Source organism: Danio aesculapii, chromosome 9, assembly GCF_903798145.1.
Source record: "Danio aesculapii chromosome 9, fDanAes4.1, whole genome shotgun sequence".
In the NCBI taxonomy this organism is placed as follows: domain Eukaryota; kingdom Metazoa; phylum Chordata; class Actinopteri; order Cypriniformes; family Danionidae; genus Danio; species Danio aesculapii.
Genome location: NC_079443.1, coordinates 4293342 through 4306871, shown reverse-complemented (window position 1 = coordinate 4306871; position 13530 = coordinate 4293342). Strand labels below are relative to the sequence as shown.

Genomic DNA, 13530 nt, shown 5'->3' with positions numbered 1-13530 from the left:
GTAACCTGTGTAAAGATTGTAAAACTGAGGGAATATGCTTTTAATAAATTAATCATATTTTAAGAGCTCTGTCAGCCCTTGTTTATTGACGATATAGGATAAGCAAGGTGTGGATTAGAGTAATCTAGTCTAGAGGTCATAAAGACATGAACTAGCTTTTCTGTATCAGGCTAACATTCTGTAGCCTGTTTTTTGTTGCACAACAGAGTTTTGTAACCTATTAAATATGATTTTCAAAACACCAGCTGCTGTGTAATGTAACACTCTTTGACTTTACAGAAAGTAGTTACCATACATCATTAAATTGTAGATTTCAGTGTGTATTCTGTTCAGCATCTGTAAAATTTTATATTAGAAAATTACTGGTTATCCAGTCTTTATATTTTTTAACACACTCAGTTAAATTAATCAGGGAATTTAACCTGCTGAGTCTCCTCAGCATAACATTGGAAACTAATAATTTTGTTTGGTAATTATCGGATGAAGGGGTAACATATATTTTAAAAGTACCAGGGGGACTAAAGGGGGTCACACACCAGAAGCGCCACACAGCACCATACATTTCACAATTCTAAACATAGGTTTCTATCAGGGTACACACACCGGCGCCGCAGGTCGGCGGCTGTCCGCGGGGCCCAGCCACGACTCAGGACACTGTTCATTTTTCTGCCGCGCCACAGAGCGCCATCTGAATAGTTTCGTTTAAAATAGCATGCGAATGTGCGCGTCTGGTGTGCGATACTTTTAACTGTCATGTGTGCGTCACTAAGCGACGCATCCAGTGTGTGACGGCCTTAAGACTGTTCACTGTAGCACTCCATATTCTACTAGGATTAACTTAGATCAAAGTCCCTTTAAGACAAGTCGTTTCACTCGGCGGCTATCTCTGAAATGCCTCTCGGGCAGTGTGCTCGGGCATTATGTCTGAATGTAGATACATAAAATTCTCCAAAACTGTTAGTCAAGCTTATGATTACATTACATATTTGGAATCATCAATAAAATTAAACGACAACCGTCTCATGAGTTTCATTTCTAAATGTTCGAATGCGCACTCGAAAAAGGACGAGATGATGACACCAACCTCATATGGTCATGTTACACATGGTCATCCTCTGAATAATGCTTTGTCAGATCGCACTGCTTTTCTGAAGTAATTCACAACTTGGTCTTGATGGCGAATCTCCTCCAGAAATGACAGCGACTCTTTGTTTACAATTTGTAGGCGTTTGAGTAGTTGCTGTCATGTGATGTGCGTTTGACAGGATGGACTGTACCTCGTGTTCATTTTGTACAGATTACAAAACCAAAAAACGTTTATTTTTAAGCATAGTTGGTCCATTAAAAGGTACAGACTTCAAGCTTTATGTGGATATATTTATTATGTTTGTGAAGCAAGTATTTTCTTAGATTCTAGTGTGTGTAGTCTTGTACTAGACGGTGAGGCTTCATTCGCCATATTGACCGTTACACTTTTCCCCATTTAAAACTATATGAGTGACATGTCTTGTGTATTCTATAGTCTTTGCTTAGATCATTCCCTGTTTTAAAAAACAGAATAGTAATCGTTAGTCAAATAGGATTTAAACCATCTTAATGCCTGTCCAAAATAATTCTGTATAATTCAGTAATCAACATATGATTATTATCCATAATATTGAGACAAGACACTTCTGCTACAGGTAATAACTCTTTTTTATTATTATTAATTTGGTGGCAGCAGAAGCTAATAAACATGTTAATTTAGATGCAGTGATTAATGTCTCTCTTTCCAACACAATCTCACGGCACTTCGTAACTTTTTGATTTAGTGGCTAATTCAGATGATTTCATACGATCTAATTCGTTCGATTTGCTCATCCCCCAATAACGGTTGGGTTTAGGGGTGGAGTTAGGTGCCACGCCTCCTTTTTAAAATTGTACAATTTCGTACGACTGAACTCGAACGAATTAGCCACTAAACTGACAAAACGTAAAATACTTATGTTTTTTCATGAGATCAGGCTGCTGTACTATAGTTGTAAAGCACTGTAGATTTTCACTGCGGCTGAATCAGAAGATGCTGGGAAAGGTTCCCCATTTATAATTGTATTTCTGATGCTTTTGATTTTTCTCAGCGAGTAATTTATCAAGTCATTACTGCTAAATTAAATTGGAGTATTTGGCATGGGCGACTCATTATTTGTTAGCTGTTGTGCTAAATAAAAACCTTAGGCTTTATTGCTTATTTTCTGCAAGAGTCTGCAGAGATTCTTGACCCTGGTAGCTTTTAAAGCCTGTCTAAAACTGGATATAAAGTGTTCTCCATTTGTGCTCAAGGCTACTCAGTTCTCTATTGAGAGTGTGAGTGTTTATTTTGGTTTTTAAATCTGATGGGAGGCAAATGACATACTCAGAAAATAGTTCCTATACTGTTATTTATTTATGGTGCACTTGAGACCGACCATGCAGACTATATGGAAATCTATATATACTGGCTGAAATAATAGTTTTACACACTCACAAATCTGCTAGCCCAACATCCCAATTTTCCAGTTGGGCTAACAAAATTAATACACCCTGCCCGTCGGACTATCTTAACAGGAGGAAAATATAGCCTTTTTCGGTGCTTATGCGTTCTCTCACAAATTGGGTAATTATGTTGTATGTAATTTTCATTCAGCAATTTTTTGTGTTTGAATGTGCATTTGCACTAACTAGTGCTGTCAAAAGAACTGTTACTTTGGTACCAAGTTGATAAAAAATTTTTTTAATAAAACAATAAATTTAGGTCTGCACAACGCTATCTCATTTATACCTCGATCTTATTTGAACCTTTTACTACGGTTTGCTCATCCCCAATGACGGTTGGGTTTAGGGGTGGGTTTTGTTGTCACCCCTCCTTTTAAAAAGCGTACATTTTTGTACGACTAAACTTGTACAAATTCATATGAATTAGCCACTAAACTGACAAAAAGTAAAATAGTTATGTTATACCTGTTTACCAGGTTTTCATATGATTTTTTAATGGGACAATTGGAAAACTGGAAACAATAATGATAATAATATTGTTAATGATACTACTGCTACTAAAAATAAATTATAAAATTGAATAATAATATTAATAATAAACAAATAAATAAAAATTATTAAATAAATAATGAAATAAATAATGTGGTTATTTTCAAAAATATATAGCCAACACAATCTCACGGCAATTCGTACCTTTTTGATTTAGTGGCTAATTCGTACGATCTAATTCGTACGATTTAGTACGATTTGCTCATCCGCCAATGACGGTTGGGTTTAGGGGTGGGGTTAGGTGCCACGCCTCCTTTTTAAAATCGTACAATTTCGTACGACTGAACTCGTACGAATTCGTACGAATTAGCCACTAAACTGACAAAGCGTAAAATACTTACGTTTTCTCGTGAGATCAGGCTGATATAGCCTATATTGTATATATATGTAGCCTATAATGAATGGTATTATAATTTTTTTGATTTAGTAAATAGATGTTGTTGTTTTTTCAGGTAATAATGTCTATTCAGGCCACTTGAATTTATTTTAGGCTAGTTGTCAGTGACAGTTTAAAAATAAGTCTTTATTAATTCAGTTCAGTTCAGAATCAGTTCAGATTTAAGTTTATTACTCGATATTTTGGCCTCATGAGAATAATAAAGTGTGAAAAATAAATAGCATTTTGTTGCCACTAATGATAATTTTAGCTGGAAGCTGTTGTAAATTGTAGGTTGTATATACAGTACATGACTTTTGGAGTTTATTAATAATTTAGGTAGAGGAATATTTAGTAAAGAGGTTACTTTTGGTGGGTAGAGTTTTATTTACTGTAGACCTACTCAACGAAACAATCTCTTTTCCTTTAACCTGTGTGTAGATTCTGGACAGCTTTGTGAAAAAAAATAGTTTTAACTCTTAATGTGTGTGTGTGTGTGTGCGTGTGTGTGTGTGTGTGTGCGCATTTGTGTGTTTGGGTCAACTGAAGGTTAATAGCTGCATGGCGCTCTGTGAGAGTGAAATAATGCAAGGGTTTGGAGCCAGTGGAGAGGCCCCTAAGGGCCAATTAAACTGCAGTCTAAATTAAATGCTCAATAATACGCCAGCTGACCACAGTGTTTCTGACAAACAATGCTGGAGAATAACACAGTGTAACAGTTGTGATTATTATATTATTATGAATTATTTATTATAATCAGTTTTTATATGGAGTGATTGTAAAGGCTGATTTATACTTCTGCGTCAAGCATACATGTATGGTCCAGCGCAGCCTTCACGCAGTCACATACCCCTCACTGTGGCTGATGCGCACCTCTCAAAAAGTTTAACTACATGTCGCAATGACGCGCATCGTCCATCTCATTGGTCGGCTTGGTAGCGCTGATGATGTGTGGGGGTGAGAGCTGTGCAAACCCATTGGAGAGAGTGTTTACAAGTGTGGCGTTCCGTGAAGGAGCTCTAGATGGAAACTTTTGTTTTGTGCTTCATGGTTAAAGTTGTTGCTTGTCTGCTGGTTCCCGCCTCAGAATGAGTGAGTTTTAGCTACTTGTACATTAGGGTAGCATTCAGAAAAAATAAAATACCAGCGAAGAAATTCGACAGAGGAACATAACCTACTGCCAGCTAGTGTTTTGGATGTGTTATTGCAGAGCAACACAAACAGCACGCAGAAGTATAAATGCACAGCTGCGCCGAAGGCAGGTGCCGTGGGTCACGCCAATCACTCGACGCAGAAGTATAAACCAGCCTTAAGAACTTGCCCAGTGCAAATGTGTCAGAGAGATGAAAGAGTGTTTTCTACAGGTGGTTTGTTAAGCCCACTCACCTGTGTGAGGCACATATAAACAGAATTGGAAACCATTCACTTTAATAACTGAATTTTAAAGGGACCCCACCCCTAAACCCAACCACCATTGGGGGATTGTATCAATTTTATGAACAAGATCATACGGATTCATATGAATTAGCCACTAAATCAAAGCGTTACGAATTGCTGTGAGATTTTCTGAAATTGTTTCTTGGGATATTAACAAGAGACTCTCAATAGTTAACATACAAGTAAACTATACAAGGAGTACACTATACAAGCAATATAACAAAATAAATTAAAAGTGGCCAATGTTCCCACTGGTCATGGAATTTCTGGAGTATCCTGGAGTTTTAAATGGTCCATTTCAGACATTGAATGTCCGGGAATTTTATATTTTTTGTCCTATTATGACATATCACTGATTTTATATACATCTATCAAAAATTTGTTTTTGTGAGCATTAGCAAGCAGGTACCATGCATTTGACATGAAGTGACAAGTGCAAGGCACCTGTTTGCTAATGCTAACATGCTAGGATAAAATACATTTTAATAGCTTTGGCTTCAAAATGGCCGCTGGGGCGTAAAACTTACTGTACTTGGGCAACTATAATGCTAAATTAATGTAAAGCTATCAAATATTGTACTTCACAGCCACATAAACAATAATTACATTTTTCAAAATCTGAGGTAAATTGTACTGTGTTATTCTCATCCCTGCTGAAAAAAGCAGCTTAAACCAGCCTAGGCTGGTTGGCTGGTCTTAGCTGGTCGACCAGCCTGGTTTTAGAGGGGGTTTTGGCCATTTCCAGGCTGGTTTCCAGCCCTTTCCAGCCTGGACCAGCTATGTCCAGCTTAAACAGGCTGGTCAGGTTGCTTTTAGCTGGTCATTTTCCAGCTTAGAAGTGGCTGGAAACCAGCCTGGAAATGGCTAAAACCAGGCTGGTCAACCAGCTAAGACCAGCCAACAAGCCTAGGCTGGTATAAGCTGTTTTTTTCAGCAGATATTGGCTATTACAGTTAAAATTAAAACTACTAAAACTACTTTAATAATGTTATTATTTTTATTTTATAATATTATTTTTAAGAACAGCCTGTTTTTACGTTCATTAGATGTTATGGAAATTCATCTTTTTAAAGTAAAGGTCAAATACTGAGGAAAATTGTGCATTGTTGTCCTCATATTAGCTATTAAACTAATCCAAAATGATATTCAAGCTAAAACTATTTTAATAATGCTATTATTTAACATTATTTTCATTATATATTTTATATTTTTGACACATCGATGTCAGAAATTCAAAATAAAATAAAAGTCTGTGAATTTGGCGTAAAGCTGGAACATAAATAGTGTAAAAAAAAAAAAAGTCGATCATAAATGTGTAAAAATTGTGTTAATCTGAAACTCTAAACAAGACACATGTGAGATTACTATTGTACCCCCCCCCCCCCTCCATTTAATCTAAATGCCATCAGAAAAACATGATCCTTATGGTGAGTTTGTTTTGTGTTGGCGGTAAACGTCTTGTGTTCATGATTCCTCTTTGGTTGTCTGTGTGCAGGTGATAGCATGTGAACAGCAGTATGACTACTCGTATGACGCCCGCTGCGATGTGTGGTCTCTGGGCATCACTGCTATAGAGCTGGCAGACGGAGACCCACCACTAGCTGAGATGCACCCAGTCAAAGCGCTCTTCAAAATTCCACGGTAAGACACCAGGGGGAGCTAAACACACACAACACTCACAAAACCCTGGAAAACATGAGGAGAATAACCAAGAGAGATTGAGGGAAAGTGGGAAACGGCAATTATAATGTCAAGAATGAGAAGAAAAGATGGGAAATGTCACCTGGATACTCACTGAAACAGAGATTGAGATTTATAAAACTTACTCAAATTCAGAAAATATTTTTTTTATTCAGCTGAGCACAGGGATATTTCCTACAGACCCAACATTGAACACTACAAAACATATTTTCTCTTTGTCTTTTTGTCTTGTTTCTAGTCCAAATATGGAAAAAAAATTAAACCAAAAAGCATTTTCTAGATGACAAAAAAATATTGTCTTCTTTTCTGAAATAATAAATAAAAATATAGTAACTTTTTACTTTTTAAGTCGAAAACAAGTTTATTTTTAAACCTCCTTTAACAAGATTATATTTATTTTTTAAAAATACCTATAAAAATACCTAAATGTAAGCTTTAATTACCAAGCAAGAAACAGTCTTAAAGGGCACCTATGGTGAAAAATCTACTTTTCAAGCTGTTTGGACAGACATATGTGCATGTATGGTGTATAGAGCGTCATAATGGGGTGATATAAGCACACCCAGTCCTTTTTTTTCAATCTAGCAACATAAAAACGGTGGACCAATTGGAGCTGTTTTCAGATCGACCGCAACTTTACGTAGGAGTGCGGTCCCCCCGCCCACCGAATTGATTGACAGCTGCAGGTATTAACATGTCCCGGTAGTCACGTGTATAATCATATAAACAAGACCAGACGTGCACAAAGCAACCGGGAATAAAAGGTGTGTTCAGTTTGTTAGGATCATCAATCATCATCAAATGTGATCAAGAGTGAGTTTCACAAGTTTAAAATGTTTTAAAACAGAGCACGTGTGTAATGAATTATAGCCATTTAGCTTAGCTTTACTCAGCACAGCCGCGTGTCAGAACAATTATAAAGGAAGACGCTTCAGTCCCGGTTTGTGGACGTTAAATCAGGTTTATATTGTACATTAACATAACAGATATACATACAGCAGTGGAGATTAACCTGTATCCTGTCACATTTGCGTGCAAAAAGAGTGCAAAGCTAAACGGGCGCTCTGTTTGTCTGTGTGTGTGTCTACTGCGGTATGTGTGTGCGCGCGTGAACTTTGTGTGACCCTGCCATGCAACTGCACAATAAATACTAATGGGTAAAGTTCTTACTGTAGTATTTCTCACAAACGCTACGTGAGATCTGCTTCCTTTAGGTCTTCCTTTAATGCAGAGGGAGGAGATTGGGCGTGAAGGACTAGCCTTAAAGGAGCAGTACACCTAAACCGCCACCCAGTGATAAAATGTATAAATAGGAATTTAATAAAAGGTATAATAAATAATCTGATGGGTGTTTTGAGCTGAAACTTTACACACACTTTCTGGAGACACAAAAGACTCATATTAAATCTGAAAAAAGGGGTAACCTAGGTGCCCTTTAAATAATAATCTTACTCAATCTAATCTTGCATAGTAATATTATTCTTAAAACTAAATCATTAAGATTTTTTCTGGCTATAAATATAACTTTTGACTAGATGAGCGCTTGCAGTGTGCTTAATTATTGATTTAACTGGAAGTTAGTTTAGAAAAGATGTGTGAAATGTGATTGAACCTCAGACTGCCTGTCAACAGCCTTGCCAGACTAATTTTGAACCATTCGATGATGCATTAAAGAGGACTGAATTGTACCATAATATCAGGAGTTTCAGCAATCAAATTATAGTTAAGAAAAATAAGTGTATAGACTGTTTTATATTAACAAGGTCGCTGGTTCAAGTCCCAGCTGGGTCAACTGGCATTTCTGTGTGGAGTTTGCATGTTCTTCCTGTGTTGGTGTGGGTTTTCTACGGTTTCCCCCACAGTCCAAAGACAAGCGCTGTAGGTGAATTCAATAAACTAAATTGGCCGTAGTGTATGAGTGTGAACGTAAGAGTGTATTGGTGTTTCCCAATACTGGGTTGCAGCTGGAAGACATGCCGCTGCGTAAAACATATGCTGGAAAAGTTGGTGGTTCATTCCGCTGTGGTGACCCCTGATAAATAAATGGACTACTTTTAGACGATCATTTGGCTACTGCTGTTTTACTGTTCATACAGCTTTTCACATAACATCTGGTAGAAAATGGATGCAGCTTGGCTGTTTTTTCTCCTTTTTTTGCTACTACTCCTGCAACATGTCTTAACACTGGCAAATCTCTTTCACAATGTCATCCTTCAGGCCGGGTCAAGTTACTGCATGCTCAATGGGTTACTGCATACGTGTGTGTGGTCATAGGTTAATGAGCTGGTTGTGCTGTCAATACTGGGAACATTTCATTCAGTGATTAATTTCAGTCTTAAGTGGACTGTAATCCTTTTCTACTTGACTTTTTAAAGTACAAATGAATTTAAAACTAACCATATTGATTCTGTTAGCTCACATTGCTAGTTTTGCGGTGAGCAAATCATCTGTGCATGTCATTAAGAATAAAATAATAGTTTGCCCTTGTGATCTAAAATTGAAATCTGAAAATGCACTTCCTGTTTGTTTCCAGTTAAATTCTTAAATTTATATCTGTTTGAGGTATTGGGCGTGGCTGACATACATAACCACGCCCCTTCAGCTGTCAGTTTTTACAACAAACAGAGATGGTAAGGAGGAGGAGTCTGTTAGGTTGTAATAGGATATACTAGCCACTTTATCTTTTATCATTCAGATGATAATGAGCATATCCGTTGGACATCTGTGATGCTTAACTTTGGTAGTTCCTGGAGGCTTCTTGTATAAAACAACGCCATATTAGCGGAGAGTGAAAAAGTGTTCTATCCAGGTTGACTGGAACGCGAAAGTTGCGCATATACCCTATTATATAACGTATAACTCACTACTATATATAACGTTATAACGTATAACTCAGTACTACTCACTACTGTCAATAACAAACCGATGGCGCATATGAACTGGCGATTAGCGGAAGTGTTCTACCCAGGGATCCAGTTTGGTCACGTGACATTCGAGATTTACCCTATGCCTTTCCCCATCTTTCTGAATGAAATGCCTACTTTACTATATCCAATCAGCTCGCAGTAGAAAAAAAACAAGCCACGCCCACTGTTTTCCCATTTAATACTCTGTTTCTCTAGGAACTGCATCACAATATGATAAAAAAAACAGTTGTATCGTCCGGTTCAAGTGGACTTTAAACTTTAAAGTGTATTATTGTTATTCTCTGAAATATTCCACTTGCTTTTTGGGTGATAGACAGCTTAGTTTGCCTCACTATTTATCATCTCTGAATCTTACAATGTCACAATATAGTGATAAAACGGCAAGCTCTGATGAAAATCTGACCTTCTGTCATCTCTACGATCACATCTCTATTATCACCCAGAATGCAATGCGGCTATGTCCTTTGATTGCAATTTGCATTTGTGATTAGCTGTCCCCCTTTCCCTATTGTCATTGAGATGAGGCTGACGCTCGTGTTATCTGCCCTGCTCCAGGCCTGCAGGGGATGAGTGTCTCGCTGTCAGGACACTGGCTGTGTCACGCACACCTCTATGACACTGATGCTACAGCGGTTTACTGGGTGGATGTGCAACTCTCTGAAATACAGTAGTAACGAATACAAGATTTCATGAATATTACATACTTTTTCAGGGAATTTAAAGTCAACATTTTTGATATTTATTTTGCTAGCACACATGGAAGTTAATCCACTGAGCAGTTGCTTCTGTGTTTGGGAGTGCCTGTCCCTCTCTGATGATGTCAGTTTGACGCGTCAGCCGCTATATTTTTAATCATGATCCACTTACCTTAAGATTGCCATGCCCTTTTCACATTTCCAGGTTTCTCAGTAGTGGAACGTCAACCTGATTTCACCAAGATGGAAATCTTCCTGGATTAACATCTATGTTGATCCTGGAACAACATTTCAATCAGCCAATCAGAATTAAGGGATACGTTTACCTTTTAGGTTAAGTTTAGGCTTAAGGTTAGGTTTATGCACTTCCACACGATTGTTATCCAACTATCATTCCCCTCTGATTTAGGGAATAATTTACAGTTATGGTTGGGTTTAGGGATAGGGTATGAATTACACTTTTGAACAAAATAATAATTAATAAATAAAATAAAATAATTCAGCGGGGCTAATAATTCTGACATCAACTGTACATCAGGAGACGGCCTGGTCCAGGATTATGGAGACCTCGGGATAAGGAGCAACAGACTAACATAAGTGTATATGCCGTTTAAATGATGTCTTTTGGGAGCAAGGAAATTTTGACAGTATGTCTGTTAATATTTTTTCTTCTGCAGAAAGTCTTATTTGGTTTATTTCAGGTAGAATAAAAGCAGATTGTAATTTTTTAAAAGCCATTTTAAGGTCTAAATTATTAGCCCCTTTAAGCAAACTTTTTTTTTTCCGACAGCCTGCAGAACAAACCATCATTATACAATAACTTGCCTAATTACCCTAACCTGCCCAGTTAACCTAATAAACCTAGTTAAGTCTTTAAATGTCATTTTAAGCTGTAAAGAAGTGTCTTGAAAAATCTTCTCTCCGTTTAAAAGAAATTGGGGAAAAAATAAACGGGGGGGGGGGGGGGGTAATAACTCAGGGGGGACTAATAATTCTGACATCAACTGTACATCAGGAGACGGCCTGGTCCAGGATTATGGAGACCTCGGGATAAGGAAAAACAGACTAACATACGTGTATATGCCGTTTAAATGATGTCTTTTGGGATGTGTTCTAACTGAACTCTCAGCAACTTCTGGTTCACGCAGACTTTGAACATTGCGCAGTCTGTAGTGTGGTACATTGTTTGACTTCTTTCACCAGCATGACAGCTGTAAAGTTGAGACAGTCAAAAGGAATCATTTTTTACAATCCTATTTGCTGAAATAATAAAAGAAAAACTCCACAATGGGGTTATCAAGACTTTCAGAAATTGCGTGAGACTGACAACAGCAGCCAGAAGAGAAAATAACATTAAATTTACTGTTCTGCCACGTAGACGCTGCTTTAGAAACACCTCGCATAAGCCGTAATTAGTTTTTTTTTTTGTAATTTGATGTAAAGATGATATAATACATACATAAATACATATGTAGATAGGTTTTTCAATTAAAAATCTAAATATTAAAAACTTTCAAGGATTTAAGATGCTGATGACTGTTAAACAGGCTTGTGACAAGAATGTATAAGGGAATGATGTGCAAAAAGAAAGCCCCACCCCTACTTAATATTCCTTTTCATTTGGAAGTACATCAACATAATTCAATTCATCTTCAAGTCAGAATTATTAGCCCCCCTTTGAATTTTTTTCCTTTTTAAATATTTCCCAAATTATGTTTAACGGAGCAAGGAAATTTTCACAGTATATCTGTTAATATCTTTTCTTCTGCAGAAAGTCTTATTTGGGTTATTTCAGCTAGAATAAAAGCAGATTGTAATTTTTTAAAAGCCATTTTAAGGTCTAAATTATTAGCCCCTTTAAGCAAACTTTTTTTTTCCGACAGTCTGCAGAACAAACCATCATTATACAATAACTTGCCTAATTACCCTAACCTGCCCTGTTAACCTAATAAACCTAGTTAAGCCTTTAAATGTCACTTTAAGCGGTATAGAAGTGTCTTGAAAAATCTTCTCTCCGTTTAAAAGAAATTGGGGAAAAAATAAACAGGGGGGCTAATAATTCAGGGGGCTAATAATTCTGACATCAACTGTACATCAGGAGACGGCCTGGTCCAGGATTATGGAGACCTTGGGATAAGGAAAAACAGACTAACATAAGTGTATATGCCATTTAAATTATGTCTTTTGGGATGTGTTCCTGCCTAACTAAACTCTCAGCAACTTCCGGTTCACGCAGACTTTGAACATTGCACAGTCTGTAGTGTGGTACATTGTTTGACTTCTCTCACCAGCATGACAGATAGAAAATCACGGTTTAGCATGTTGAATACAACTTCCATGTTGAAGAATGACAGTCAAGAAAGATTGGGTAAAGATCATGAAAGCCTGCATCTTGACATTCCATCCATACAGAAAATTTCCACACAGCATTATAGGTAGGCTACTGCTAATATTATTATGAATGTATGCTATTTTTAGGGCTCTGTCATTCACCTGGCACACAAGAAACACATTGAATTCAAAATATTTTGTGGTATTTTCTTATACAACATCATTCTCTAAAATGTATTTATAACTATTTAGACATTTTCAACTAAGTATTTTGAGATATTAATAATAATTATTAATAATAGTATTCATTTTACTTAAATTTCTATGCTGATAGAAAGAAACGCATTTACTTTTAAATACTGAACAGTTTTAATATTAGTGTGTTTGAATCGGTGTTGTAGCTGATGCTGCTTGAGGTTTCGATTATGAATCCTGGATATGAGAAATGATAATATTAGACTGCTGTGCTTTTCCCTTTGCGAGCCCATTTGTCATATACTTTATGCCTCGGTGCAGTAATCACATAGAGTATCTTCACCATGATGGGCTTTAAAATGATGCGCCTCCCTCTACTTTTTCACACACACCTGTCTCTCTCCTTCTATCTCTTCCTTCTGCCTTATTCTTTATTTTCTTTATTTTTTCTGGAAATAAAATTAGATATTTAGACCTAGGTGCATAAATCAGATGCGCGGGACCTTTAGCATGGCATCGTGTGAATAAATCAGTGTTCCTGTGTGTACCGGGGCATGAAATGATTCTGTTAACATGTCATCCGTCCGGGGCGGTGTTCCCACAGACGGAGAGATTACGAGGGGCGTAGAGCGATCTAAATGACTCTTGATGAAGGACATCACAGGGAACTGAATGCTAGGCTGCACAATCCCCACCTTGAATATGATTATTTGAGCTCAAGCTAACATGATTTTCTTACTGACGTGTGAGAATTTTCATTAAGGGTAAATAATTTACATTTACTAGTAATCTAGAAAGCCTGTGCTAG

General features: G+C 37.1%; 1 protein-coding gene across 1 annotated transcript in view; it reads left to right on the top strand.

The window, feature by feature from the left end:
• LOC130234505 (myosin-IIIb-like) overlaps positions 1-6518 on the top strand; it is a 41823-nt gene extending 35305 nt beyond the window's left edge. The window contains exon 8 of the mRNA XM_056464722.1: positions 6369-6518. Coding sequence (XP_056320697.1) covers positions 6369-6518 — 150 coding nt within the window. The remainder of the gene's footprint in view (positions 1-6368) is intronic.
• The last annotated feature ends 7012 nt before the right edge of the window (positions 6519-13530 follow it).